The 25,307-nt window shown below is 38.0% G+C and overlaps 2 protein-coding genes across 27 annotated transcripts in view; one reads left to right on the top strand and one right to left on the bottom strand.

Annotated features, from left to right (window-relative positions):
• The window catches only part of DTNB (dystrobrevin beta), a 244,904-nt gene that overhangs the window by 22,878 nt on the left and 196,719 nt on the right, over positions 1–25,307 (top strand). For 25 of the 26 annotated variants that reach the window (XM_058682732.1, XM_058682731.1, XR_009248268.1 and 22 more), the window contains 3 exons: positions 4,405–4,472; positions 13,951–14,031; positions 19,601–19,814. In XM_058682732.1, the coding sequence (XP_058538715.1) occupies positions 4,406–4,472; positions 13,951–14,031; positions 19,601–19,814 (362 nt within the window). In that variant the 5' untranslated portion in view covers position 4,405. Of the gene's footprint in view, positions 1–4,404; positions 4,473–13,950; positions 14,032–14,788; positions 14,915–19,600; positions 19,815–25,307 lie in introns of those variants that run through there. The other variant, XM_058682741.1, reaches the window with a different exon arrangement.
• LOC131484473 (large ribosomal subunit protein eL33) lies at positions 1,825–2,243 on the bottom strand. The gene has a single exon (XM_058682746.1). It carries the CDS (start codon positions 2,188–2,190, stop codon positions 1,858–1,860), a length of 333 nt encoding a protein of 110 aa, XP_058538729.1. The 5' UTR covers positions 2,191–2,243; the 3' UTR covers positions 1,825–1,857.

Below are 25,307 nucleotides of genomic sequence, written 5' to 3'. Positions count from 1 at the left end.
TCAAACTCACAGACTGAGATCATGACCTGAGCTGAAGTCTGACGCTTAACCGACTGAGCCACTCAGGGGCCCCCCTTTTTTTTTTTTTTTAAGTTTTTTAAAAAAAGTTTATTTATTTATTTTGAGAAGAGAGATCTGTGGGATCATGACCTGAGCCCAAACCAAGAACTGAACACTTAACTGACTGAGCCACCCAGGGGCCCCAGTAAAATTTTCTTTTACTCTGACTTCTTTCAAGAATTTTTCTTTTTAATTTTATTTTTTATTTTTTAAATTTTACATCCAAATTAGTTAGCATATAGTGCAACAATGATTTCAGGAGTAGATTCCTTAGTGCCCCTTACCCATTTAGCCCCACCACCCCTCCAGTAACCCTCAGTTTGTTCTCCATATTTATGAGTCTCTTCTGTTTTGTCCCCCTCCCTGTTTTTATATTATTTTTGCTTCCCTTCCCTTATGTTCATCTGTTTTGTCTCTTAAAGTCCTCCTATGAGTGAAGTCATATGATTTTTGTCTTTCTCTGACTGACTAATTTCACTTAGCATAACACCCTCCAGTTCCATCCACGTAGTTGCAAATGGCAAGATTTCATTCTTTTTGATTGCTGAGTAATACTCTATTGTATATATATACCACATCTTCTTTATCCGTTCATCCATCAGTGGACATTTGGGCTCTTTCCATGCTTTGGCTATCGTCGATAGTGCTGCCATAAATATGGGGGTGCATGTGTCCCTTCAAAACAGCACACCTGTATCCCGTGGATAAATGCCTAGTAGTGCAATTGCTGGGTCGTAGGGTAGTTCTATTTTCAGTTTTTTGAGGAACCTCCATCCTGTTTTCCAGAGTGGCTGCACCAGCTTGCATTCCCAAAGAATTTTTCTTTGTCATGACCTCAGTTTGTGGGATCAAGCCCTGTGTTGGGCTGTGTGCTGGCAACTCAGAGCCTGCTTGGGATTCTCTCTCCCCCTCTCTGCTCCTCTCCTGCTCACGTATATATGTATGCATGCTCTCTCTCAAAATAAATAAACACTTTAAAAAAAATTTTTTTTTCAACGTTTTTTAATTTATTTTTGGGACAGAGAGAGACAGAGCATGAACGGGGGAGGGGCAGAGAGAGAGGGAGACACAGAATCAGAAACAGGCTCCAGGCTCCGAGCCATCAGCCCAGAGCCTGACGCGGGGCTCGAACCCACAGACCGCGAGATCGTGACCTGGCTGAAGTCGGACGCTTAACCGACTGCGCCACCCAGGCGCCCCTTAAACACTTTTTAAAAAAGAATTTGTCTTTTGGCAATTTGATTATGATGTGATCATTATAATGAGTTTCTTTGACTTTAACTTGTTTGCTCAGTTTCTTGAATTTGTAGGTATGTCTTTCACTGAACTTGCTAAGTTTTCAGCTATTATGTCTTCATGTATTGTTGAGCACCATATCACCACACTGTTTTTCTCCTTCTGGGATTCTGAGTACATGAGGAATGTTGGATCTTTTGTTTTTGTCCACCAAATTCCTGAGGCTTTATTCCTTTTTTTTTTTTTTTTTTTTTTTAAGAAATCTCTCTCTCTTTCTGTTGTTCAGATTGGATAATTTCTGTTTGATGTATCTTAAAGTTTACAGACTCTTTCCTTTGTCTTCATTCTATTGTTGAGTTCATCCAGTGAGCACCTCCTCTCCCCCAGTGAGTTTATATTTCAGTTCTAACATTTCCATTTGGTTCCTTTCCTATCTTTTGTTTCTCTACTGACATGTAAGATTTTATTTTTTTTTTATTTTTTTTTTATTTTTTATTTATTTTTTTATTTTTTTTTACAAGAGAACAATCTACACCTTTATTTATTTACTTTTCAGTTAGTTTAAATCCTTGAGGGGTACAGCATCACACGGATTCTGTGGCCAATGGCTTTAGCAGGAAGGTTGCTTCGGAATTTGGCACGAACCATGCCACTGTTTCCATGAGCACGAGTTACTTTTCCCCAGATTACTCTAGTTTTATTCGGTTTGCCACCAGGAGTCACTGTGTTGTTCTTTGCTTTGTACACATAAGCACATCTCTTGCCTAGATAGAATTCAGTTTCATCTCGAGCATAAACACCTTCAATTTTAAGAAGAGCTGTGTGCTCCCTCTGGTTCCGGAGACCCCGCTTATAGCCAGCAAAAATGGCTTTGGACCACAGCCTTCCAGACATATTTGTCGTTTCAGGAGTCCTGTTCCCAGCAGGCCTCCACGGGTCCCAAGATGACATGTAAGATTTTAACTGACGTTTCTGGGGTGCCTGGGTGGCTCAGTTGGTTGAGCATCTGACTTTGGCTCAGGTCATGATCTCACGGATTGTGAGTTGGAGCCCCACATCAGGCTTTGTGCTGACAGCTCAGAGCCTGGAGCCTACTTCTGAGTCTGTGTGCCTCTCTTGCTCTGGCCTTCTCCCACTCTCTGTCTCTGTCTCTGTCTCTCTCAAGAATAAGTAAAACATTAAAAAAAAAAAAAGATTTTAACTCATGTTTCAAGAGTGTATGTGATTGCCAATTGGAGCATTTTTATAATCACTGCTTTAAAGTCTGTCAGGTTACTACCAACTGCATCATTTCATCAGTGGCATCTATTGATCATTTTTCCCCTTGTGAGTGAAGATTGTCTTGGTTGTTTGTTTGCCAAATAATTTTGTGTTGTTTCCTGGACATACTGAACATTATATTGTTAGACTTTGGGTCTTCTTTAAATTTTATAGAGAATGTTGGTATTTTTATGTTAGCATTGTAGTTTGGTGGACATCCAGATGATCCAGAATATATTTATATTAATTTTTTCAAGATTAACTTGGAAACAAAGATACAATTTAGAAGATTGTCATGAAGAATTTAGAGATCTCCAGGAATTCTTATACCCAACTTTGAAAAAAAGTGATGTAGAGAAATAGCAAAAGTAGAAAAAGGATTTAATAAATGAGATGTGTTATAAAGGATATTATGATATTCTCTTTTAATCTGTGTTTAGCATTTAAGATTTGTTATTACCTTTTCACAGGCCAAGATTGAGGAAGAGGCAGTAAACTTTTAAGTAACTTTCTTTCTTAGTAATTACAGGCTATGGGTATCAACTTTTGTTTTTTTAATCTAAGTAGGACTTAGATTTCATTTAATTTTTGCTGTTTCTAGTTGCTTTTTCTTTTGGCTTTCTTTCTGTTTAAAATTCTGTTCTCTTGGGGGTAAATTGTTAAGTAACCAACATGTGTGTTGAAGAGTACTTTGTAACATATCAATGATCTAAAATGGTCAGTCTTAATTATCAAAACATTAGTTGTAGGATGTTAAGGATTGCATTTACATTTTAAATTTTCTTTAGGATACTATTTATAATTATAATTTGCCGGGCAACTTGTCTTAATGGATATGTAATTTGTGTAGCCATCATTTAATTTATGATTCTAACATATTTGAGAGTATGTTATGTAAATAACAGCTTAATTTTGCTTAAGGAAATTGTTAGGCTTACGCTCTTTGTCTAGATATTTTTTCTTCACAGAATAAGGCAAAATGCAGCGGAAATTATTAGAGATTTTGCATCACTAGGGTCTGTGCAATACGCTGTTGGGTTTTTTTTAGCTTTTTAGGTGTAGAGATTTGGCAATATGCATCTAAAAGCAACAGTTATGTAAGAAGTTTAGTGAAAGGGTTAAGATTTCATCTACCACTTCTGTTTGTGTGCCCTCAAGCAAGTTAGTGTTCTTTGCAGGCTGTTTCCTGATTTATAAAATGGGTATAATAAGAATGATAACCAGTATCTAGGATTGTTGGAAGTATTAAATGAGGTAATGCATGGAAAGAGTTTTAACAGAGTGACAGCCTATGTCTGTCAACCTAAATTATTATCATGTGATAAAAACTTACCTTTAGGAGCTCTTTGAGTTTGGGGATAAATACCTTTTTGTTTAATATTGTTTAATATAAAATAGAATATTTTATTTATATCTTTTATGTATAAGCTAATAACTTCTTATGTTCTTTATTTTAGCTTTTCATTATAATTATTTGCTAAGTTATACTTAGTAACATGTTTATCTTTGTAAAACAGTAGGGATATGGGAAACTGTCTCAGCTAATCCAGGACTCTGCAGAGAAAATAATCAAGGTTAGAAATAAGACATAGCTCCATATTTTCAGCACAGGAAGCAAATGTATGTGCTCATTTAATTATTAACTTTGTAATTATTTTAGAAGCTGTCAGATAAATAAAAGGACAGTTATTTGTCTTTTTCTGTATCAGGCTTTCACTTTGTTTTTACTGATGCTGTCTTAAATGTGCACATACAACTTGGTTTTTGGGACCTCTTCTTAATAGAATGATAAGCTCTTGGTTGAACTGTCAAATTACAGTGGTCTATTGTATCTTTTTTTGTCTCTAGGATGATTGAGGAAAGTGGGAACAAGCGGAAGACCATGGCAGAGAAGAGGCAGCTGTTCATAGAAATGCGTGAGTCTTGAGTGCTTCTGGAGCCCTTGTTTGTATGTGTGGGGATGCCTTTTTTTTTTTTTTTTTTTTTTTTTTCTTCCTGATCAAGTCACATCTTTAATCCTTAGCACATTCCAAGCTTTAGAAAAGGGAAAAAAGGGAGTTGAAGAATCATGGAGTCGAAGGACCTCAAGTCAGAGCATATATTGTAATTGAGTTGACTTGAATTGCTTTCTTTCTTTCTTTTTTTTACATATTTATTTATTTAAATATCTACAACATGGGGCTTGACCTCATAAACCCGAGATCAGGAGTTGCATGTTCTTCTGACTGAGCTGGCCAGGTGCCCTGACTTGAATTACTTTCTTAAGTAAGATCATGAATACTAAGGCAGAAATGTTACCTAGCATATCTATGAGTTTAGGGCACACCGGTCAGTTTATTTATTTATTTATTTATTTTTAAGATTTTATTTTTAGGTAATCTCTATACCCAAGCTGGGGCTCAAACTCATGACCCTGAGATAAGAGTCACATGCTCTACTGACTGAGCCAGCCAGGTGTCCCAAGGCACACCAGTCAGTTTAGACCTCTTGTTGTAACTCCATTGTTACCATGAGCTTGCAGGTGGTGATAAATAATTAATACATTATATAAATTAAGTTACACTGGATACAAATTCTGAGGTATAGAGGACTAAGTGTTAAAACTTAGAGCTATAGGAATAATTAAAAGTACAAATGTATAGTTTGGTATATTACTTTACAGTACGGTTTTAAATCTTGTTAAAAAATTATATTCTTCTATAAAACTCAAAGAGAAAGATGGCCGAGAGAAGTGGGTCATTTCCCAGTATGGTTATTTTGGTCTCCGATTACTTGTCTATGTGACCTTGACTCGTGCATTCATACTTGGGGGACCACAAATTCCTTTGCCAGGAAATAGGGTTATTGGTCTGTACCAGTGTTCATGATTGCTTTTAAAAGCATTGTACTCTTTTTAAAAAATGAGATCTTACAAGGACCCTCAACACGAGAGTGTCATAGAATCGGTACTGCTTCGTTGAAGAGGGGAGGCAGGAGCCCTGCCTGAGATAGCCCCTGAGATACTTGTAGAATTCTGGAATTCTGCATATCACAGAGTAAAAATCAGTAGATAAAGTCTCAGAAGCCTCTTTCAACAAGCAAGATATTTTAAACCTTTAGAGTCTTAGTAACGGGAGGCAGAGTTTGACTTAACTGAGATCTATGTTGTCCTGTCAAGCATAAGCTAGAGAAGTATTGAAGATGTCAGAGAAGAAATTTGTGACATTGGGTGGGCAGTCAGTCCGGGCGATCTTTAAGGAGTTCTGTAGTTCTGAGTCTCTAATTGCTAGTCATCCAAGCCAGACACCCTACAGTCACTTCCCTCCACCTCACCTTCCACCTCCAGAGAAATCACAAAGTGCTGCTGAGTTTTACCTCTTAAGGGACTCCTGAATTTCTCATGCCTTAGTGGCTTTAAATCCAGGCTCTGCTGTGAGACTATCTGTGTTTGGATCTCGGCTCCCTCATTTTCTGGCTGTATAATCTTAGGTGAGTTACTTAATCTCTGTGCTGCTACACTTGTCTTGTCCATAAAATGGGAGTAGTATCTATTTCATAGAATTATTGTCAAGATTAAATGAGATAACGTCAGGCCTTTAACACGGACACAGAATAGTAGGTATTTAATGTGATTAGCTGTGTTTAATATTTTTATCATTGTTACTTTTCTGAACTAAAAGCAATCTGTTTTGGATCCCTTCTTCCAGTGTCAACCCCTTGCAATCTGTGATCTGTGATGCTGCCAGTTGAACTGCAAAAATCTGTGTTACTTCCTTCATAAATCCCTTCAGTTGCTCCTCATCACTTTCCCAAGAAAGTTCAAGCTGCTGGGCATGCCCGGCAAGGCTCTCCTGGCCTCTTTTTCCCTTGGTTCATAGGTTCCCAGTTTCCATCATACACCATGGGTGTCACTGCCCGGTCATACTGAATTGGCTTTTCCCACATCGATCATATGTTTGATGTCTCTGTGCTTTTGCTCATGCTGTTTGGCTCACCTTCATCTGACTCGTTGTTCCTGTTTGCTGTTCAAGGCTCAGCACAGGGGTCATCTTTTCTATTTAATTTTTAACACATTTATTGAGGATCTATTATGTTCCACGAATTGTTCTAAGTGCTAGGGTTAAGGTGAGAACAAAACGTAGTGCCTGACTATGCTCATATTGCTTATACTTCGGCAAGGGGGAAACAGACCAAATAAGGAATCCAAAGAAATAAACAATAATTCCTGATATTAAGAAGTACCAGCCTGGGAGTGGGGGGGGGATGCCTGGGTAGCTCAGTTGGTTAGGCATCTGACTTTGGCTCCGGTTATGAGTTTGAGCTCTGCATTGGGTGAGCTCAAGCCCCATTTTGGGTTAGCTCTGGTTCTCTCTCTTTCCCTCTTTCTCTGCCCCTTGTGGGATTCTGTCTCCTCTCTCTCTCTCTCTCTCTCTCTCTCTTTCTCTCTCTGCTCCTCACTCACTTGCACCCTCTCTCTCTCTCAAAAAAAAAAAAAAAAAAAGAAGAAGAAGAAGTGGGGAGGGTGGGGGGTGGTGCCTTGGTGACTTGGTTGAGTGTCTGACTTTGGCTCAGGTCATGATCTCGCAATTTGTGGTGTTGAGCCCCGCATTGGGCTCTCTGCTGTTGTTGCAAGCCTGCTCTGGATCCTCTGTCCTCCCTTTTTCTGCCCTCCCCACTCACATGCACTCTCTCTCAAAAATAAATAAACATTAAAAAAATAAAAAAGAAGTGCCTGGGGTGGCTTCAGGAAACAAACATGGGCATGTGAGAGAGTACAGTGACGGTCGATATTTGGAATAGAAATTGGGTGTTCTGTGAAGAACTGGGTTTACTGCTTAGTGAATATTATTCTGATACATGAGCCCTGGATAAATTACTATTCTCTGTAACAAACTCAAGGATTTGGACAGTTTGGGAGATGTTTGGTATGGCTTCTTGTCTCTCCTGTTTTTTCACGCGAAGAATTGCATTGGTGGCAGTGATATCTGGCCTACTCTCTCATTTTCTACTCCCCCCAAATCTCCAGCATTATTCCCTTCTATGGATGCAGAAATCATCTTTTGCCAGCCTTCTCATACAGTTCTACCCTCTAGGTTTTGGGTTGATTTCATGTCAAGTTTGAATCCAGTGATCTTTCTCCACTCTTTTATTACTCTCAATGGTTAATTAATAGATTTTTACTTAAAAGAGACTTAAAAATTTTTTTAATGTTTATTTTTGAGAGACAGAGAAAGCATGAGCAGGGGAGGTCAGAGAGAAAGGGAGACACAGAATCTGAAACAGGCTCCAGGCTCTGAGCTGTCAGCACAGAGCCTGATGCAGGGCTCGAACCCAAACAACCACGAGATCATGACCTAAGCTGAAGTCGGACGCTTAACTGACTGAGCCACCCAGGCGCCCCGAGACTTCACTTTTTCGAGCAGTTTTAGGTTCACAGTAAAATTAAGAGGCAGGCACAGAGAGTTCCCATCTATTCCCTGTCTCGACACATGTACAGCCTCCCACATTATCGACATCCCCCACGAGAGGGTACATTCATTAAAACTGATGGGCCTGTGTTCACAAATTGTAAAACCCAAAGTTCATAGTTTACATGAGGGTCCATTCTGGATGTTGTACATTCTATGGGATTATATTATTTTTAAACGAAGACAGTTTTAATTCTTGTTTTTGAAATTCTTATGCCTCTTTTTCATTACCTACCTACTCATTAGGACCTCTGATATAAGAACAGGAAGAACAGGACGGATAGCAGCCAGCCTTGTCTTGTTTCGTACTTTAATGGGGATACATGTAGTATTTCACTGTTAAAATGATATTTGTTGCAGGGTTTGTACCCTTTATTAGGGTTAAGGAGGTAGGTTAAGGAACTACTTCTAGGTTCTAATTTACCGAGAGTTATTACTATTATTTTCTTTATTCTATATATTTATTTATTATTTCTTTAAATTATGAACGAGTATCGAATTTTATCAGATGTTTCCTGCTTCTCTTGAGATGTATGTATTTCTCCTTTATTCTGTAAATATAGTGCTAGGGCTAGCTATCTTTTCCTTTCAGGGTCAGAAAGTGAATATTTTAGGATATGGAGGCCATATAATGAGTTCTCTGTTACAGCGACTGAACTCTGCTGTTATAGCATGAAAGCAGTCATAATTTAATAATTTAGATAGGTTGTTTTTTTTATGTTGTGTGGCTTTATTATTATACCATTGTTATATTTTTCTATAATCTTCTTAAGCTTTTCAGTTTTTTTTTTAGGCTTTTCTGTTTTTAGACCATATATTTAAATTCCATACTATGAAGGGCAGTGAAATTAGTTTATTCTTTCTTTGTTTAATATTTTCTCTTGTAGACTAAGCACTATGAGAATTAGGATCACATCTCTTCATCCCAGTAGGCCCGGTAGCTCAATAAATATTTATTAAAAGAAGACTGGAATAAATTACATAGAAGGAATTTGGTAGTTTACAATTCTTACATGATATAAAACTACTAAGAAAAAGGTGATAAGTTAGAACTGTAGTTTGCAACTCTGGAGGTAAAGTGAAAGCTCTCTAGGTCAGGTGATAAAATGCTGACGTCAGGCCTCCCTCCAGTCTCAGAGACTGTGATTTTGTTTTTTGTTTTCCCAAATTTTGTCAATTTTATTGGTCTTTTCAAGGAACTTTTGGCTTTTGTTGGTCCTCTCCATGTATTTTGTTTCTTCCTCATTATTTTGTTCTCTTGTGTTTTTATTTTCTTCTTTCTACTTTAGGCAATTCTGTTGTTCCTTTTTCCAACTGCTTATTTTAACACTTTTTTCTTTCTTATATAAGCACTTAAGAACTTCTTTCCTGTGATTTTCTATTTTTGTGCTCCATGTGTTCCGATATATGCCATTTTCATGATCACTTCTCTGTGCTTTCTTATTTCTGTTAGGAATTATTTAGAGTACTCTTTTAAAAAAATTTGCAAATAAATGACTTTGAATTAAAAAAAAAATACTTAGCTGAATTGGGATATGGATCAGGGAATGAGAGACGTTCTAGAATCTTTGAATTTGGCGATCTTTTTTGTTACATGTTTTTGTAAATATTCCATGAGTGCTTGAAAATAATGTGTATGATTTCTGCATTATTTAGATCAAACTTGTTACATGTTTTATTCATATCTGTTTTGTCCTTATGGATTTGACTCCTTAATTACTAAAAGACGTTAAAAATCTCTGCTTTGATCATAGATTTTAAATTTTTTCCCCTTAGTTCTCTCAGTAGTTTGAAGCTTTTGTTTGTAGATGCGCATGCATTAAAATGTTACGTATACCTGGGAGATCAAATATTTTGTCATTATGTAGTTACCCTGTTTTTCTAGTAATGTGTTTTGCTGTGAAGTCTATTTTGTTGTTATTAATATGGCTGCACCAGTTTTTTTCTTTGGTTAGAATGCTTTGTATGGTATCTTTTCAAAACTTTCTGTAGCCTTATGTTTTGTGTGTATCCCCTGGAAACAGCATAAGCTAAGCTATTTAACAACTACCCTTGTGACCGACAGTCTTTGCTTTTTCACTGAAGAATTTATTCTGTTTAATTTTTTTTATGAATACAGATAGATTTCATTTTTTCATCCATCTTGCTTTGTGCTTCAAATGTGTCCTTTCTTTTTTCTTTTTTTCTTCCTTTCTTGCCTTCCTTAGATGAATTGAACTTCCTTCCTTCCATTCTACTTTTCCCTCTTCTTGGTTGTGAGTTTTTGTATTCTTTTCCTGTGGCTACCCTAGAAATTCTAATGTCAATTAAAATGAAGTTCAGAGCTTGATATTTATAACTTTGTTCAAAGTAATACTGGAATATAATGTTTTAGAGTACTTCCTTTATGAAAGATACACCACTTTTAGTATTAACTTTTTTTAATAATTTTTAAAAATTTTTGATTTTCTGTTTTTAGAGAGAGGAAAAGAGCAAGTAGGGGAGAGGGGCAGAGGAAGGGAGAGAGAGAGAGAGAGAGAGAGAGAGAAAGAGAGAGAGAGAGAGAGAGGGAGAGAGAGAATGAATATCTTAGGCAGGCTTCATGCTCAACACAGAGCTTGATGCAGGGCTTGATCCCACGATCCTGGGATCATGACCTGAGCTGAAATCAAGAGTTGGACGCTCAACCCACTGAGCCACCCATGTGCCTCAGCATTATCTTTTTTAACGCCAAAAGTTAGACTTTATAATTCTTTTGCATGATCAGTTTTTCTTTTGTCTCATCTATTTGACTATCACTTTCTTTGCTTGCTTTTAAAATTTCAATATAGGTGTGCCTGGGTGGCTCACTCAATTGAGCATCTGAGTCTTGGTTTCAGCACAGGTCATGATCCTAGGGTTGTGGGATTGAGCCCCACGATGGACTCCACGCTGGGTGTGGAGCCTGCTTAGGATTCTCTCTCTCCTCTTCTGCCTTTATCCCCCATGTACACATGCTTTCTCTCTCTCTCTCTCTCTCTCTCAAATTAAAAAAATAAATAAATAAAATTTAAATCTAAATCTAGGTGGAGCCAGCCATGTGTCCCTACCATTTCCCTTTGTGGTATCGTTTTTCTTTCTTTCTTTCTTTCTTTTTTTTTTTTTTTTTTTTAGTTCACCCCCTGAGAAGTCACCACTCTGTGGTCTGTACCTTCCTCTCTGCTGGGACCTCTGGCTTCATCTCTGGTCCCCAGGGTTTCTAATTGTACTGCCAAAAAAAAAAAAATAAGGAAGTCATTTATGTTTATATTTGTTACTTATTCAGACTCACTCTCTTGAAAGGTTTTTTTTTTCCTTATTAAAAGTGGTTGTAAGTTTTCGGGACAATTCAGAAATGTTGCTATACTTATATTTATTCAGTTTGTAATCTCTTCTCTCCTTTCTCCTTCTCTTCTCATCTCATCAGTTAGAGGCCTTTCTAACAAAATACACTTACCTCCTTGCACCTCCCATGGTCTGCCGAGCACCTCCAGCAAATCCTATGGCTCCCTCGAACATGGTTTGGAATCCTGTGATCTATCTGAAGAAGGCTAAATGTATCGGCATGTTTACCTGGAGAAAGGAGTTGGCTTTCCCACTGCTTTTATCTCTCTTTATCAGCTTTTCCAAAATTGTATAGTTTGTCTGATACTTCGACTTTACTTGGTATATTTTTGGGAGGAAGCAGATCAGTCTTTTATACCAGTGACATAGAACTTCCTAATTTTCAGTTATTTATCCATTCAGCAAATATTTCAGGAACTAGTCTTAGTATGTCCTACTTTTGGGCATATAATAGTGAACAACACAACAATTAAATGGTTTCTGTCTGCATCAAACTTAGTTTCCTGGAAATGGACATAAGGAACGATAGGGCAGTAGGGACCATGACTGGGGCAGCTCGGCGGAGGGTGGGGAGGTGGGTCCAGGAAAAGATCTGGGAGGAAGTGATATCTAGGCTGAGTCGGTTCAGTGATGTGATGAAGAAGGGGCTGGAGCAGTAAGTAGCACTTACAAAGGCTCAGATGAGAGGGTTTGGCATGTTTGGGTAATTATATATGTAGCCCATACTGATTGGGCTTGGGTGTGAGGTGGAATTTAAGAGTTGCATGAGCCAGACCTTTTAGTTGAGTTGGATAGTTATGTTTCCCAAACCTAGCTTGATTGTAGGACTCTCTAGACTGAAGATTCCAGGTTCCCCAGGAGACTCTGATACGAGCAGATACAATGAAACTCACCCATTTGATTTTTTGCTTTCCTTGGGATTTGGTTATACAATAGAGATTGATATCCTGTTCTCATGAATGAAGAGAGCCATAATAAAGAAAGAAGAGTTAATCCTTTCTTATCCTTTCCCTCTATGTTTTGGGTACTCAGTATTTCTAGATTGTCTCCTATCTATCTAGGAGCTTCACCGGGCTCTCCACCTGTGGCTAGGGTTTTGCCTGTGTGTTTAGTTAGGACTTTTTGTACAATTTCTTGATAAGCTTGATACATACTGTCTGACATATTAGTATTAAAGGGACATTTAGTGTATTTCTTATAATGAAGTATTCTCAAAATGAATGATAATGAAATGAACAGTAATCTCTTCTAGTTCAGAATACTCAAAGGGGTAATCATTTTAGTTTCTTCACTGGGGACTTTCTGTTCTATTTTTTTATGTGCCAAACTACAATATTTTCTGATCAGGAAATCAATATGACGTTTACATAAGGGACATTTTTATTAAAAAAAAAAATTTTTTTTTAACGTTTATTTATTTTTGAGACAGAGAGAGACAGAGCATGAACAGGGTAGGGGCAGAGAGAGAGGGAGACACAGAAGCGGAAACAGGCTCCAGGCTCTGAGCCATCAGCCCATAGCCCGACGCGGGGCTCGAACTCACGGTCCGTGAGATCGTGACCTGAGCTGAAGTCAGACGCTCAACCGACTGAGCCACCCAGGCGCCCCTTACATAAGGGACATTTTTAAAAAGCGAAGGCTATTCTTAGAGCAGTATATGAGGGTTTTCCTTATAGATATCTGGTAAGAGGACTGCTTCAGAAGAAGGTAAATGTATCAGAAGTTTGAGAACCTGGATGGTTGAATGTTGGTACAATAAGATTTTAATAAAGTTCTAAAGTTATTGATTATATCTTGACTTGTAGAAATTATTTTGGGATTCAGACTGCTGTTAGATTTTAAAAATGATATTATGGCCAGGGATCCCTAGAATGTCTGAATCCTGTGCCATCCCACTGTTACTTCCTTTTTCCACTGGGTTTAGAGGGATATATTTTCACAGCGTAAAAAAAATGGCAAAGGAAAACAGTGATAATTAATTCTTGACTAGCACCTTGAACTTAAGAGTAGAGATTTCTGGCAAACTGGGCTGGAGCTTATGGAGTTTCCCTCAACCAGTTTGCTTTGGACTTGTGTGATACTTGCTCTATTCCATTTTGCAGTACCTAAATCTGACTCTAACTGCACTGGAGAGAGAACCTGAAAGAGAGTGAATTATATACCATATGTGCTGACTTTTTTGTACGGTTACTTCTCCAGTGGTAAACATGGTGTACAGTCTGATTGATCAGATTAGTAATCTTTCTGTTTGGTTAGTTGGGGATGGAACTTCCCTTTCCCAGCTTCTCACATTAGTTTCCCTAGTGTTTCTCATATAAGTGGTATCGAAGGAAAGATTCACTCGAGTTATGAGTGTTCTCCCTCCGAGTTTTGTTAGGCTGGCAGACAGGATAATATAGGCAGAACTGCTGTCATGGTGCTGGGCATGGAGTGGGCATGAAGAAAGTGTGCCTGACCCTTCCTTACCCCTTTTGTTTTCTCAGAAGAAAAGCCTAGTTGCCATGTTATATATAGCCTGTGTCCATGCTGTGGAATAGTCACTTCCCAGTATTTAGAAATTAAATGGTAAGTCCAGTTGAACATATGTTGTTTGCCCTTTTTTCAGGTGCTCAGAATTTTGATGTCATACGACTATCAACTTATAGAACAGCTTGCAAATTACGATTTGTACAAAAGCGATGCAACCGTAAGTCATTTTCACTAATTTCTGTGATAGCTGGATAGTGCTCTCAATAATATAAATAAAAGGTTTTTAGTATCTTTTAGTCCTCCTGTAATGTTAATTGAATTATTTTTGTCTTGAATGTTTATTAAAATGTAAGCTTTGTCATGGAAAGGACTTGTCCCTCAAAATGTTTACTAAATTCAATAATGTAATTGGTTTCGATGCTGGCATAGTATTAATGTTCTTTAAGTGGGAGAATTGCTTTCTCCTTCTCACCTCTTTAATCAGCTTCTGGAAGAAAAGAAAAACAGTATTTTGATAGAGGTGTGATAAATTAATTTTCTTGATTAAAATGAATACAACATGAATCAGCCTTTTCTATAAGTAATCACTCCACAATTGCTACTTATAAAATAAGTAAATAAAAAATATATATGTGTATGTACGGATACATATATATACACACATGGATATAGAATCTTCTCTTAATTTCCATGAAGATTAACTTATGACAGAATTATTGCACTTTTCTTGTTTGTGTGTGTTAACGAAAAACTGTTTTGTGTAATGGAAAGAACGTTGGCTTTGGAATTGGAAAAACCTTAGTTTAGTCCTGGTTTTGGCATTTACTATAAACACATGATGTTGGGTCAGTCACTTTACATCTAAATACTTCTACCCTACTTGAAGCGTTACTTAAAAGTCCTAGTATGAAATTCTCTCTAGGGAGTTTACCATGCCATCTTAAACTGAAGTCTCTGATTTCTCAAAGCATTGTTTTTCAAATTATGGGTTTTGACCCACTAATGGTTCATGAAATCATTCTGATGGGCTGCAGCCAGATTTTAAAGCACATAATAGAGAAAAAAAGAGAAAGAAAAGAAATCAGAACACGAATTATATGGTAAGACAAAGTATTTTGTGAAAGTTTTGTTTTTTATATATTTAGACGTGTGTGTGTGTGTGTGTGTGTGTGTGTGTGTGTGTATGTTAAATATATTTCTGTGGGTTGTGGTAAAAAAAGTTTGAAAATCACTATCAGAGCAACTACCGTTTTAATAATTCTTCCTGTAATTATTTTTGGGAAATGGTAGTGTATGTGTGCAGTGTTGAGAGTTTGAAAACAGACTAGTGGCATTAGTAATATACAGTAAAAAGATGCATTGTTCTAGAAGCTTTATTTTGTCACATATGGTTTTTTTCACACGTGAGCTAGGGAGAGAGAGAGAGAGAGAGAGGGAGGGAGGGAGGGAGAGGGAGAGAAACTTAAGCAAGCTCCATGCTCAGTGTGGAGCCTGATGTGGGGCTCAGTCGCACGACCCTGGGATCATGACCTGAGCTGAAATCAAGAGTCAGACACTCAGGGCACCTGGGTGGCTCACATGGGCTCAGGTCGTGACCTCACGGTTAGTGGGATTGAGCCCTGTGTTGGGCTCTGTGCTGACAGCACAGAATCTGCTTGGGATACTCTCTCCCCGCCCCTCTGCTGCTTGTACTCTCTCTCAAAATGAATAAACATTAAAAAAAAAAAAAAAAATGAAGAGTCAGACACTTAAGCAACCAAGCCACCCAGGCATCCCTCACACATGATTCTTTAATCAACCTGAAAAAATTTTTTCTGTGGGTGTATAGTTTAAGTAGGAGTAAAATTTCAGTTTTATCCATATATATGTTCTATTGTCCCTTACATGGTTTATTGAAAAAACTATCCTTTTTTCTTCACTGCCTCCAGATCTTCTCTTCATACTCATTAGGAGAAATGTATAATTGTTCAGGGGCGCCTGGGTGGCTCAGTCGGTTGAGCATCCGACTTCGGCTCAGGTCGTGATCTCACGGTTTGTGAGTTCAAGCCCCGCGTCAGGCTCTGTGCTGACAGCTCAGAGCCTGGAGCCTGTTCTGGATTCTATGTCTCCCTCTCTCTCTGCCCCTCCCCTACTTGTGCTCCGTCTCTGTCTCTCAAAAATCAATAAACATTAAAAAAAAATTAAAAAAAAAATGTTCATAGCAGTTTCCGTATATGCTTTTAGACTCATGTGTTCCACTGGTCTATTTGTCTATCCTACCAGTAACTGCTGTTATAGCTTTATAATAAGTCTTAATATCAGAGCAAGTCTTCCTAGTTTGTTTTGTTTTTGTTTTTGTTTTTTTTAATTTTTTTTAATGTTTATTTATTATTGAGAGACAGAGAGAGAAGAACATGAGCAGGGTAGGGGCAGAGAGAGGAGGAGACACAGAATCCGAAGCAGGCTCCAGGCTCTGAGGTGTCAGCACAGAGCCCGACATGGCGCTCGAACTCACAAACCACAAGATCATGACCTGAGCCAAAGTCAGACGCTCAACCGACTGAGCCACCCAGGCTCCCCTGTTCTGTTTTTCTTTTTAATATTGGGACAGTTTTGGCCTTTTTATATTTATTTTCATATAAATTTTAGAATCTAATTAACAATTTCTACTGAAAAGAAACAATAAAACAACACTGCTGGGATTTTTTTCTATCTTTACTTTTTTTTTTTTTTTTTTAGTTTATTTATTTTGAGAGAGAGATAATGTGAGTGGGGAAGGAGTAAAGAGAGGGAGGGAGAGAGAGAGAGACAGACAGACAGACAGAGAATCGCAAGTAGGCTCCATGCTGCCAGCACAGAGCCCGATGTGGGGCTTGAACCTGTGAAGCAGTGAGATCATGACCTGAGCTGAAACTGAGTTGGACACTCAACTGACTGAGCTACCCAGGTTCCCCTCTTGATTTCTTTTTAGTTATAATTTACATATAGTAAAATTTATCCTATTTTAATGTATAGCCCCTGTGGCATTTTGTTGGGACTGCACTGAATCTATAGAGTAAGTTGGGGAGAATCAACCTAGTTCTAATATTGACATTTCCTCCAATGAACATGGTATGTTCCTCCATTTATTTAGCTCTTTAATTTCTGCCAGTTAAATTATAATTTTTTTTGTTTTTTTGTGGAGATATTTACACTTCCTCCATTGGATTTATTCCTAAAGTTTTGATGATTTATGATACTATTATAAATAGTATATAAAATTTAATTTTCTTTTTCTTTCTTTTTTATTTTATTTTATTAAAATTTTTTTTTTAATGTTTATTCATTTGTGAGAGATGGAGAGAGACAGAGCACGAGCGGGGGAGGGGCAGAGAGAGAGGAAGACACAGAATCTGAAGCAGGCTCCAGGTTCTGAGCATCAGCACAGAGCCTGATGCGGGGCTCAAACCCATGGACCATGAGATCATGACCCAAGCTGAAGTCGATCGCTCAACTGACTGAGCCACCCAGGCACCCCTTGTTTTATTTTTTTAAATGAGAGAGAGAGAGGTGGGGGGGGGGAGAGAGAGAGAGAGAACTGGAGGAGGGGCAGAGGGAGAGAGAGAATCCTAAGCAGGCTCCGTACCCAGCACAGATCCTGACACTGGGCTCAGTCTCACAACTGTGAGATCATGACCTGAGCCCAAATCAGGAGTTGGATGCTTAACTGACTGAGCCATCCAGGCACCCCTAAAATTTCATTTTCTGTTACTGATAGAAATACAGTGACTTTTATATCTTGACTTGTATCTAGCAATCATTCCAGACTCAAATATCAGTTTTAGTAATTTATCTGGAGAATCTTTGATAGTCTATGTGTAGAATTTTGTCATTTCTGAATAATGACAGTTAAATTTCATCATTTCTGAAACTTACATGGATAATTACTGCTTATTTATTTTGGTTTAGGACCCAAAATACAATAGAGATGATGATAGTTGGCATTTCCTATTTTTTTAATTGAAGTGTAGTTGCTACACAATGTTACATTTATTTCACATACACAACACAGTGATTCTACAACTCTGTATGTTACAATATGCTCACCGCAAGTGTAGCTGCCATCTGTCACCATACGGTGCTATTACGGTACCATTGACTATATTCCCTATGCTGTGCTTTTTATTCCCATGACTTACTCATTCCATAACTAGAAGCCTGTTATCTCCCACTCCTCTTCACCCATTTTGTCCATCCCCCCACCCTCTTTCCTTTGGCAAGGACTAGTTCGTTCTCTGTATTTATGGGCCTGTTCTGTTTTTTGTTTGTCCGTTTGTTTTTTACATTCCACGTATAAGTGAAATCATATGGTATTTGTCTTTCTCTGTCTGACTTATTTCACTTAGCATAATACCCTCTAGGTCCATCCATGTTGCAAATGGTAAGATCCCATTCTTTTTCATGGCCGAGTAATATTCCATTCTCTATATGCCACATCCTTTTTATTTATTCATCTATTGGTGGACACTTAGGTTGCAACCATATATTGGCTAGTGTAAATAATGATGCAATGAACATAGAGGTGCATATATATTTTCAAATTAGTGTCTTTGTTTTCTTTGGGCAAATACCCAGTAGTAGAATTACTGGATCATATAGTATTTTAATTTTTAATTTTTTGAGGAACCTCCATACTGTTTTCCATGGTGGCCATACCAATTTACATTTGATGGTGAGCCTTTCTTATCTTATTCACATATCAGAGGAAAAGCTTTCAACATTTTACTTTTAAGTAATATGTTTGTTGCAGTTTTCTGTAAATACCCTTAATCAGATTAAGGACATCCCCTAGTATTGTGTTTCTTCATTTCTGAACATAAAGTTTATTTGAAAAGTGTTGTTTTTTTTTTTTTTTTGATGATTTCTGACAATCTCATTTTGATCAGAGAACATGGTTGATATTACTTGAATCCTTTGAAATTTGCCTAGATTAGCTTTATGACTCAGGATAAGCTCAATTTTCAGACAGGTGGTTTGCACTCTTGAGAATAAAGCATATTCTCTAATCACTAGGGGCAGTAATTCATATAGTGCCCTTTATGCCTACTCTTAATTGTCTACATCCACACTTATGCTTTTGCATGTTTCCTCTATCACTTACTAAGGGAAATGTGTTAATTTCTCCCACTAAGCTTATGAAATTTGTCTCCTTGAGGTTCTGTTGAATTTTACAATATATACTTTTGATGCTATTGTAGGGGAGGCAAAACTTGACCCTCTTAGGGTCTCTGGTTGGGCCTGAGAATTAAATGGACATAGACAGATTGGCAGTTTTGCATGCAGAGTTTTCCTATACCTGGGAGCTCCCATAGGAAAATGAAGAACTGAAGGGGTGAGGAGGCATCAGTGCTGATACACTAGGGAGGAAGGAGTAGCAGTTGTGGAAAAGTAACTAAAATATATGGGGAGACTCAAGGAAGATAAGGGTTATTTTAACAAAGTCTATGCAGATTTCTCTTGGATTCAGTTCACTGTCTCTGGGGATAAGAATGTTTCTTTCCCTTTGGAATAGGGAGGGCATCTTTCACTTGGGAGTTTATTTCCTGCTTTCAGGAAAAAAAGAGGAATTTAACATGACCTTCTTGGCACCTGCTGTTTTTCAAGTGTCTTTAGCTCAAAATAATCCTTATGCCAAAGTGGCATGTTTTGGGGTCCTATTCTGCCTCCTTTCACTATTCTATTAGATATAAATAAATGAAAAGTTCTTAGATCTTTCTGGTGAAATAAAACTTTTAAATTGTTGACAATTTATTTTCTTTGTGTTTCAGTCCATCTTGTTGATATCTGGAACATGATTGAAGCCTTCCGAGACAATGGCCTTAATACACTGGACCATACCACTGAGATCAGTGTGTCCCGACTCGAAACTGTCATCTCCTCTGTCTACTACCAGCTGAATAAGCGCCTTCCTTCTACTCACCAAATCAGTGTGGAGCAGTCGATCAGCCTCCTCCTCAACTTTATGATTGCTGCATATGACAGGCTAGTACCTTATATGTTTACTTCATTTTAAGAATGTTTATCTCTTAGTCATCCTTCTTCCAGAATGTCTTGCTGAGTTGTCAACTTGGAATCACAGTTAAAAGGGAAATTACTCCATATGAGTTCCTTCTAAAGACTGGTTAAATGCCAGAGTGACTTACTATCACATATTAAACTCCATAAAATTATGGAGAATCACAACACTGAGACACAGTGTTTGGTAAAATTGTAAGTACCTTAGTATAGCTGTTCTCTATCCAGAGAAGTATAGCTAAGTTGTGAATTTGATTATGAGGCTTTCTATTTGACCTTGAAGCTAACCTTTCTTTACTTTGGAATAGTAAATGCCCCTTGATTCTAGTCTTGTTTTCTTCTCTTTATGTTTAGGATGCTGTTTTAATTTTTTTCAGTGCAGAACATTATCTTATACACCTTATAACACTAGAAGAAAACTATTTAAATGTACTACAAATTAAAACAAATAATTTGCTATATTTGTATTCATAGAGAATTAAGTTGGTATTATAAAAAGCAAAAAAGAAATCGTAAATGATGGAAGCATAGAATTTAATGTTTATATTCCGGGAACCAAGACTTTAGATTTTTGATTTCTGCTATACTGACAACCGTCCACTTTGGATGGGTTAATTCTTTCTGCTTCATTTTTTTCTCCCTGTAGACCTACTTTGAGTTTATACATTTGTAAAATGCTTTTATTTATTGTACTTCATAATATTGAAGATTCTGTGCCTTGATAAAACTCTGCAGGTGACAAAGTCAGGTCACAACATAGGCACTCACTAAATTTATAACATTTTTATAAGATGTTATCAAATTAGGGGCGCCTGGGTGGCGCAGTCGGTTAAGCGTCCGACTTCAGCCAGGTCACGATCTCACGGTCCGTGAGTTCGAGCCCCGCGTCAGGCTCTGGGCTGATGGCTCGGAGCCTGGAGCCTGTTTCCGATTCTGTGTCTCCCTCTCTCTCTGCCCCTCCCCCGTTCATGCTCTGTCTCTCTCTGTCCCAAAAAAAAATAAATAAAAAACGTTGAAAAAAAAAATTAAAAAAAAAAAAAAAAAAGATGTTATCAAATTAAATATTGTATCCATTTAATAGAAAATTATTTTAGGAAACTTGAATTTTTAAAACAAGAGTACACATGAGACATAAGTCCTAGAATTTGAATGCCATTTTTTTAGTAATTTGATTAGTGAATCCATAAGGTTAATTTTATATTGTCCAAGGAATGACTCTTTGGATACAAAGACCTTAGTAAAAATGTTATTCTGTGGTGAATAAGCAGCACTTATCATGACGCTAACTCAGTGAGTAAATCAGTTCAGGGTTGCACAATACAAATTAATTCAAGAAACAATTTTTTTTTATACAAAATCAGAAATAAAAGTCATCTTACTTTTAAAAAATGATAAAGCAGAAATTATATAAACTTTGATTCTATAACCATATCAAAAAGTTAAGTACTATGGCTGAGGAAGGAAGAAGGCAGAGCAAAGAAATGGCTAAGGAAGGAAGAAGGCAGGCAAAGAGATAGCAAGAGAGAGAACAGGAATACCCAACTTAGGAGCAGAAGGTGCAGAGGTTCTGGGACATATTCAGAGATGGCTAGACACATCCAGAGGGAGACAACGGAAAACAGTAAGCAAACAGTAAATCATATGAAGACAATCCATAGAAGGGCATGCTGCAGAGAACTAGGAAAAACAAAAAAAGATGAGTAAGTTAAGAGGAAGGACTGTAGTATGTCAGTGGTGAATTTGGTAATTCTCACATCATATCCTATTTAAAACTTTGGCCATAGGCATCAATAAATCCTTATATCACTGCTAACCTTGAAATCTTGAGTGTGTGTGTGCGCGTGCACGCGTGTGCGCCTGTGCATACATATGTATATATATGTACGTACGTAACGTACATATGTATGTATATGTATATATGATAACATCTTGTTTCACTCTAGTAATTTGAGATTGGCTTTCACATACTGGAAAAATGAAAGGATCTGGTTATTGGAATTTTATTTTTGAAAATCGTAGCATTTTGTGAAATATTTCAAATATTAGTCTCTGTATTGATTGGCCTCTTTATTACTTAGGCTGGAGAGTGCCTTTGATATGTAGAGTATGTAGTTTTTTATTTTTTTAAGTATGCTTCACACTCAGCGTGGAGCCCAACGTGAAGCTTGATCTCCTGACCCTGAGATCAAGACCTGAGCTGAGATCAAGAGATGGATGCTTAACCCACTGAGCCCCCCTGGCACTCCTCTAGTTCTTTATTTTAATTAATATTTTCAGGATTTCATATTTTATAATTCCTAAGTTAAAATTTGAATTACTAATTTGATTATTCTTAAATTCCCTTACCTCTGAATTTACAGTCAAATTTTGGCCAGCCGTGTTTTGTTACAATTAAAATACATTGTAAGGCTGTAAAACAATAGTAAGAAACAAATAGGATCCAGACTTTGTTCCTCAGGTGTGTATCTTATTAGGAATTATTTTCTTTTTCTGCTGAGGATTTACAGTATCTTATATTTGACAACTAAAACACAGAGAACAATGTTGTAAACATCTGTGTGTAGGACATTAGTAAAAGCTATGAGGAATAGCCAAAACACTTGGGTAGCCTCATTTTTTTCCTTATCAGGTCTTTAGTATAATAATATTGGTGGTAGTCATCTGGTCTGGTCTGAAGGTACAGCAGGCGATGCTGAGGGACAAGAACTCTTCCTTACTCTTCTTCAGTTGAGCCAATTCCATTACTTAGGGCTTGTGATTTGCAAACTCCCTTTCCATCACCAAAGTCTGTGTTAGGTCGGCGTCTTTAGTTGTAAGCAGTAGGAAGCCCACTGACGCGTGTGCTTTTGTAGCAGTGGGCGAATAGGCTCACATCACCAACGAGCCCAGAGGCCCAGAGGCAGGCCAGCCCTCTGTCTTCTTGCATCAGAGCTCTCGCTTCCATTTTTCTCTTCGTAGTGGTTGTGGTTTTGCCCTCCTCTTGTATCAGCTTCATCCTTTTGCTACATCAAAAAATGCCTGCTGTCAGCTGCTACATGCTTCCTGTTTCAAGTCTAGGTAGCGGGAGAGAGCTGGTTTCTTTCAACACCAAACAAAAGTATATGAGCCTCCCTCCAGAAATGTGCATTTGGGCCATGCATGTGTAGATGTGATGCTTTTTAGCTCAAACAGATCAGGATTTGTGTCTCTGGAGTAGAGTGGTTAAATTCTTCCCCTCATTACATGATGCCTCACAGTGGTGGGGGGGGGGGGGTGGTTGGACTAGCTATGAAGGAGATGGCTACGTGTCAACCCGAAACTGCTCACTGAGCATCGTAAACTTGTGGCTCCCTTTCTTGTTAAACGGCCCCGTTCTCCACCCAGCTCCTTAAATCTGAAACCTGAGAATTACTTACACCCTTCCTTCTTCTCCACTCCCATTTCCATGCCAGTTACCAAGGCCTGTCATTTCTATATCGGTTTAAAAAAAAAAAATTTTTTTTAATTTTACATTTATTGATTTTTGAGAGACAGGGTGAGACAGAGCATGAGCAGGGGAGAGGGAGAGAGAGAACGAGACACAGAATCCGAAGCAGGCTCCAGGCTCCGAGCAAGTGTTCAGACGGAGCCCGATGTGGGGCTCGAACCCACGAACCGTGAGATCACGACCTGAGCTGAAGTCGAATGCTCAGCCGACTGAGCCACCCAGGTGCCCCCATTTCTACATCTTGACTCGCTCAGATCTGTGTGCATCTCTCTGGCCCTACTACCACCCAGCCTGCCACCGTCATCTTCTGCCTGGACTGCTTCCGTGGCTTCTAACTGATCTTTTTACACGTGCTTTCTTCCCTCATTCATTCTTAGAGGTAATAAACATCGTGAGCCCTACTATCTAACCCAGGAACTTGAACATTAGCAATAACTTAGGTTTATCTCTCCTGTCCCATCCCACTGACCTGCACATAACTAAAGTGAATCCGATTCTGTGTTCTTCTTAACAGTTTTTTCCCCAGGTATATAGGCATAAACACAGTGTTAATTTTAATTATTTTTACTAATTGTAAAAAAGAAATTCATGCTGTCTGGCTGTCTGTACTATTACCTCATTTACTTTTTTCATTCATTTCATGTTTTTTTTTTTAACGTTTTTTATTTTTGAGACAGAGAGAGACAGAGCATGAATGGGGGAGGGTCAGAGAGAGGGAGACACAGAATCGGCAGCAGGTTCCAGGCTCTGAGCCTTCAGCACAGAGACTGACGCGGGGCTCGAACTCACGGACTGCAAGATCATGATGTGAGCCGAAGTTGGCTGCCTAACTGACTGAGCCCCCAGGCACCCCCAGGCGCCCCCAAGTGCCCCCATTCAGTAATATATTGTAACACTTCATTCATGTTGCATGTAGCCATAGTTCAGTTATTCTCGCTGTTGCACAACGTTCTGTTGTAATACTGTACCTGTCGTTTTCTCCAGGTTCTTGCTGCGGGAAACAGCACTGCCTGGAGCGTCCTGGCTCATGCGTACAAGTGTTCTAGACTGCTCTCTTGGTCCTAAACTGAGGAATAGAATTGCCAATTCGGGGTGGGGGGGAGGTGCGGTACATGAAATTCAGCTTTAGAGGATAGTATCAAATTATTTTAACAAATTATACCAGTGCATAAGAGATCCTTTCAATCCACATTCTTTCTGAAAGTTTTAGAATTGTCAGACTTTTTAGTTTTTGCTAAGTGATACCTCATTGTTGTCTTGATTTGCATTTTCTTGATTATCAAGCATGTCTTCATGGGTTTCTTAACCAAATATATTACTTCTGTGAAATGCCTCTTCGTGTCTTTTGCCTGTCGTTCTAGCGTGTTGTTTTCTCTCTTTGTACTGATTATAGGGGCTCTTCATAGACTCTCGATGACAGTTTTTTCTTGGTTATATGTGTTGCACATATGTTCTCTCCATTTGTAGCTTGACTTCTTACTTTTCATAGGATATCTTTCTCTTCAAATGTTTTTAATGAAAAATTTCAAATATTTACAAACATAGAAAGAATATTATAATAAATCTCAAGCTATCTGTCACTCAGCTTCAGTAATTACCAGCACATCCCCAAACTTACCTCATCTGTATCCTCAGGATCTTCACCTCCACCCTCCCTCTTTTCATGCCTTCTTTGAAGCAGATCTCAAGTATCATTATTTCGTATGTAAATATTCCAGTGCCTACATTCTAATGTGTTCCAGTACCATTTTCCCTCAGCTTTGCTCCAAGAAATACTACTGCTTAGAATGGAATGAAATTACACCTTAAATGGAACAAACCTATAAAAAAATCATACATCTAATGAAACTAGGTTTGGATAAAATCTTCAAAATACATCAGTATTGAACATATTAACGAAAGGTCAGAGTTATTGTTTACCATCTAAAAGAGCAGTATAAAACACTCTTGCTACTTTGAACAATCTAAAGATTTCTTTAGTGTAATGAGTTTTA

Source organism: Neofelis nebulosa, chromosome 9 (genome assembly GCF_028018385.1).
Source record: "Neofelis nebulosa isolate mNeoNeb1 chromosome 9, mNeoNeb1.pri, whole genome shotgun sequence".
NCBI lineage: Eukaryota > Metazoa > Chordata > Mammalia > Carnivora > Felidae > Neofelis > Neofelis nebulosa.
This window is presented reverse-complemented; position numbering and strand designations above follow the sequence as displayed.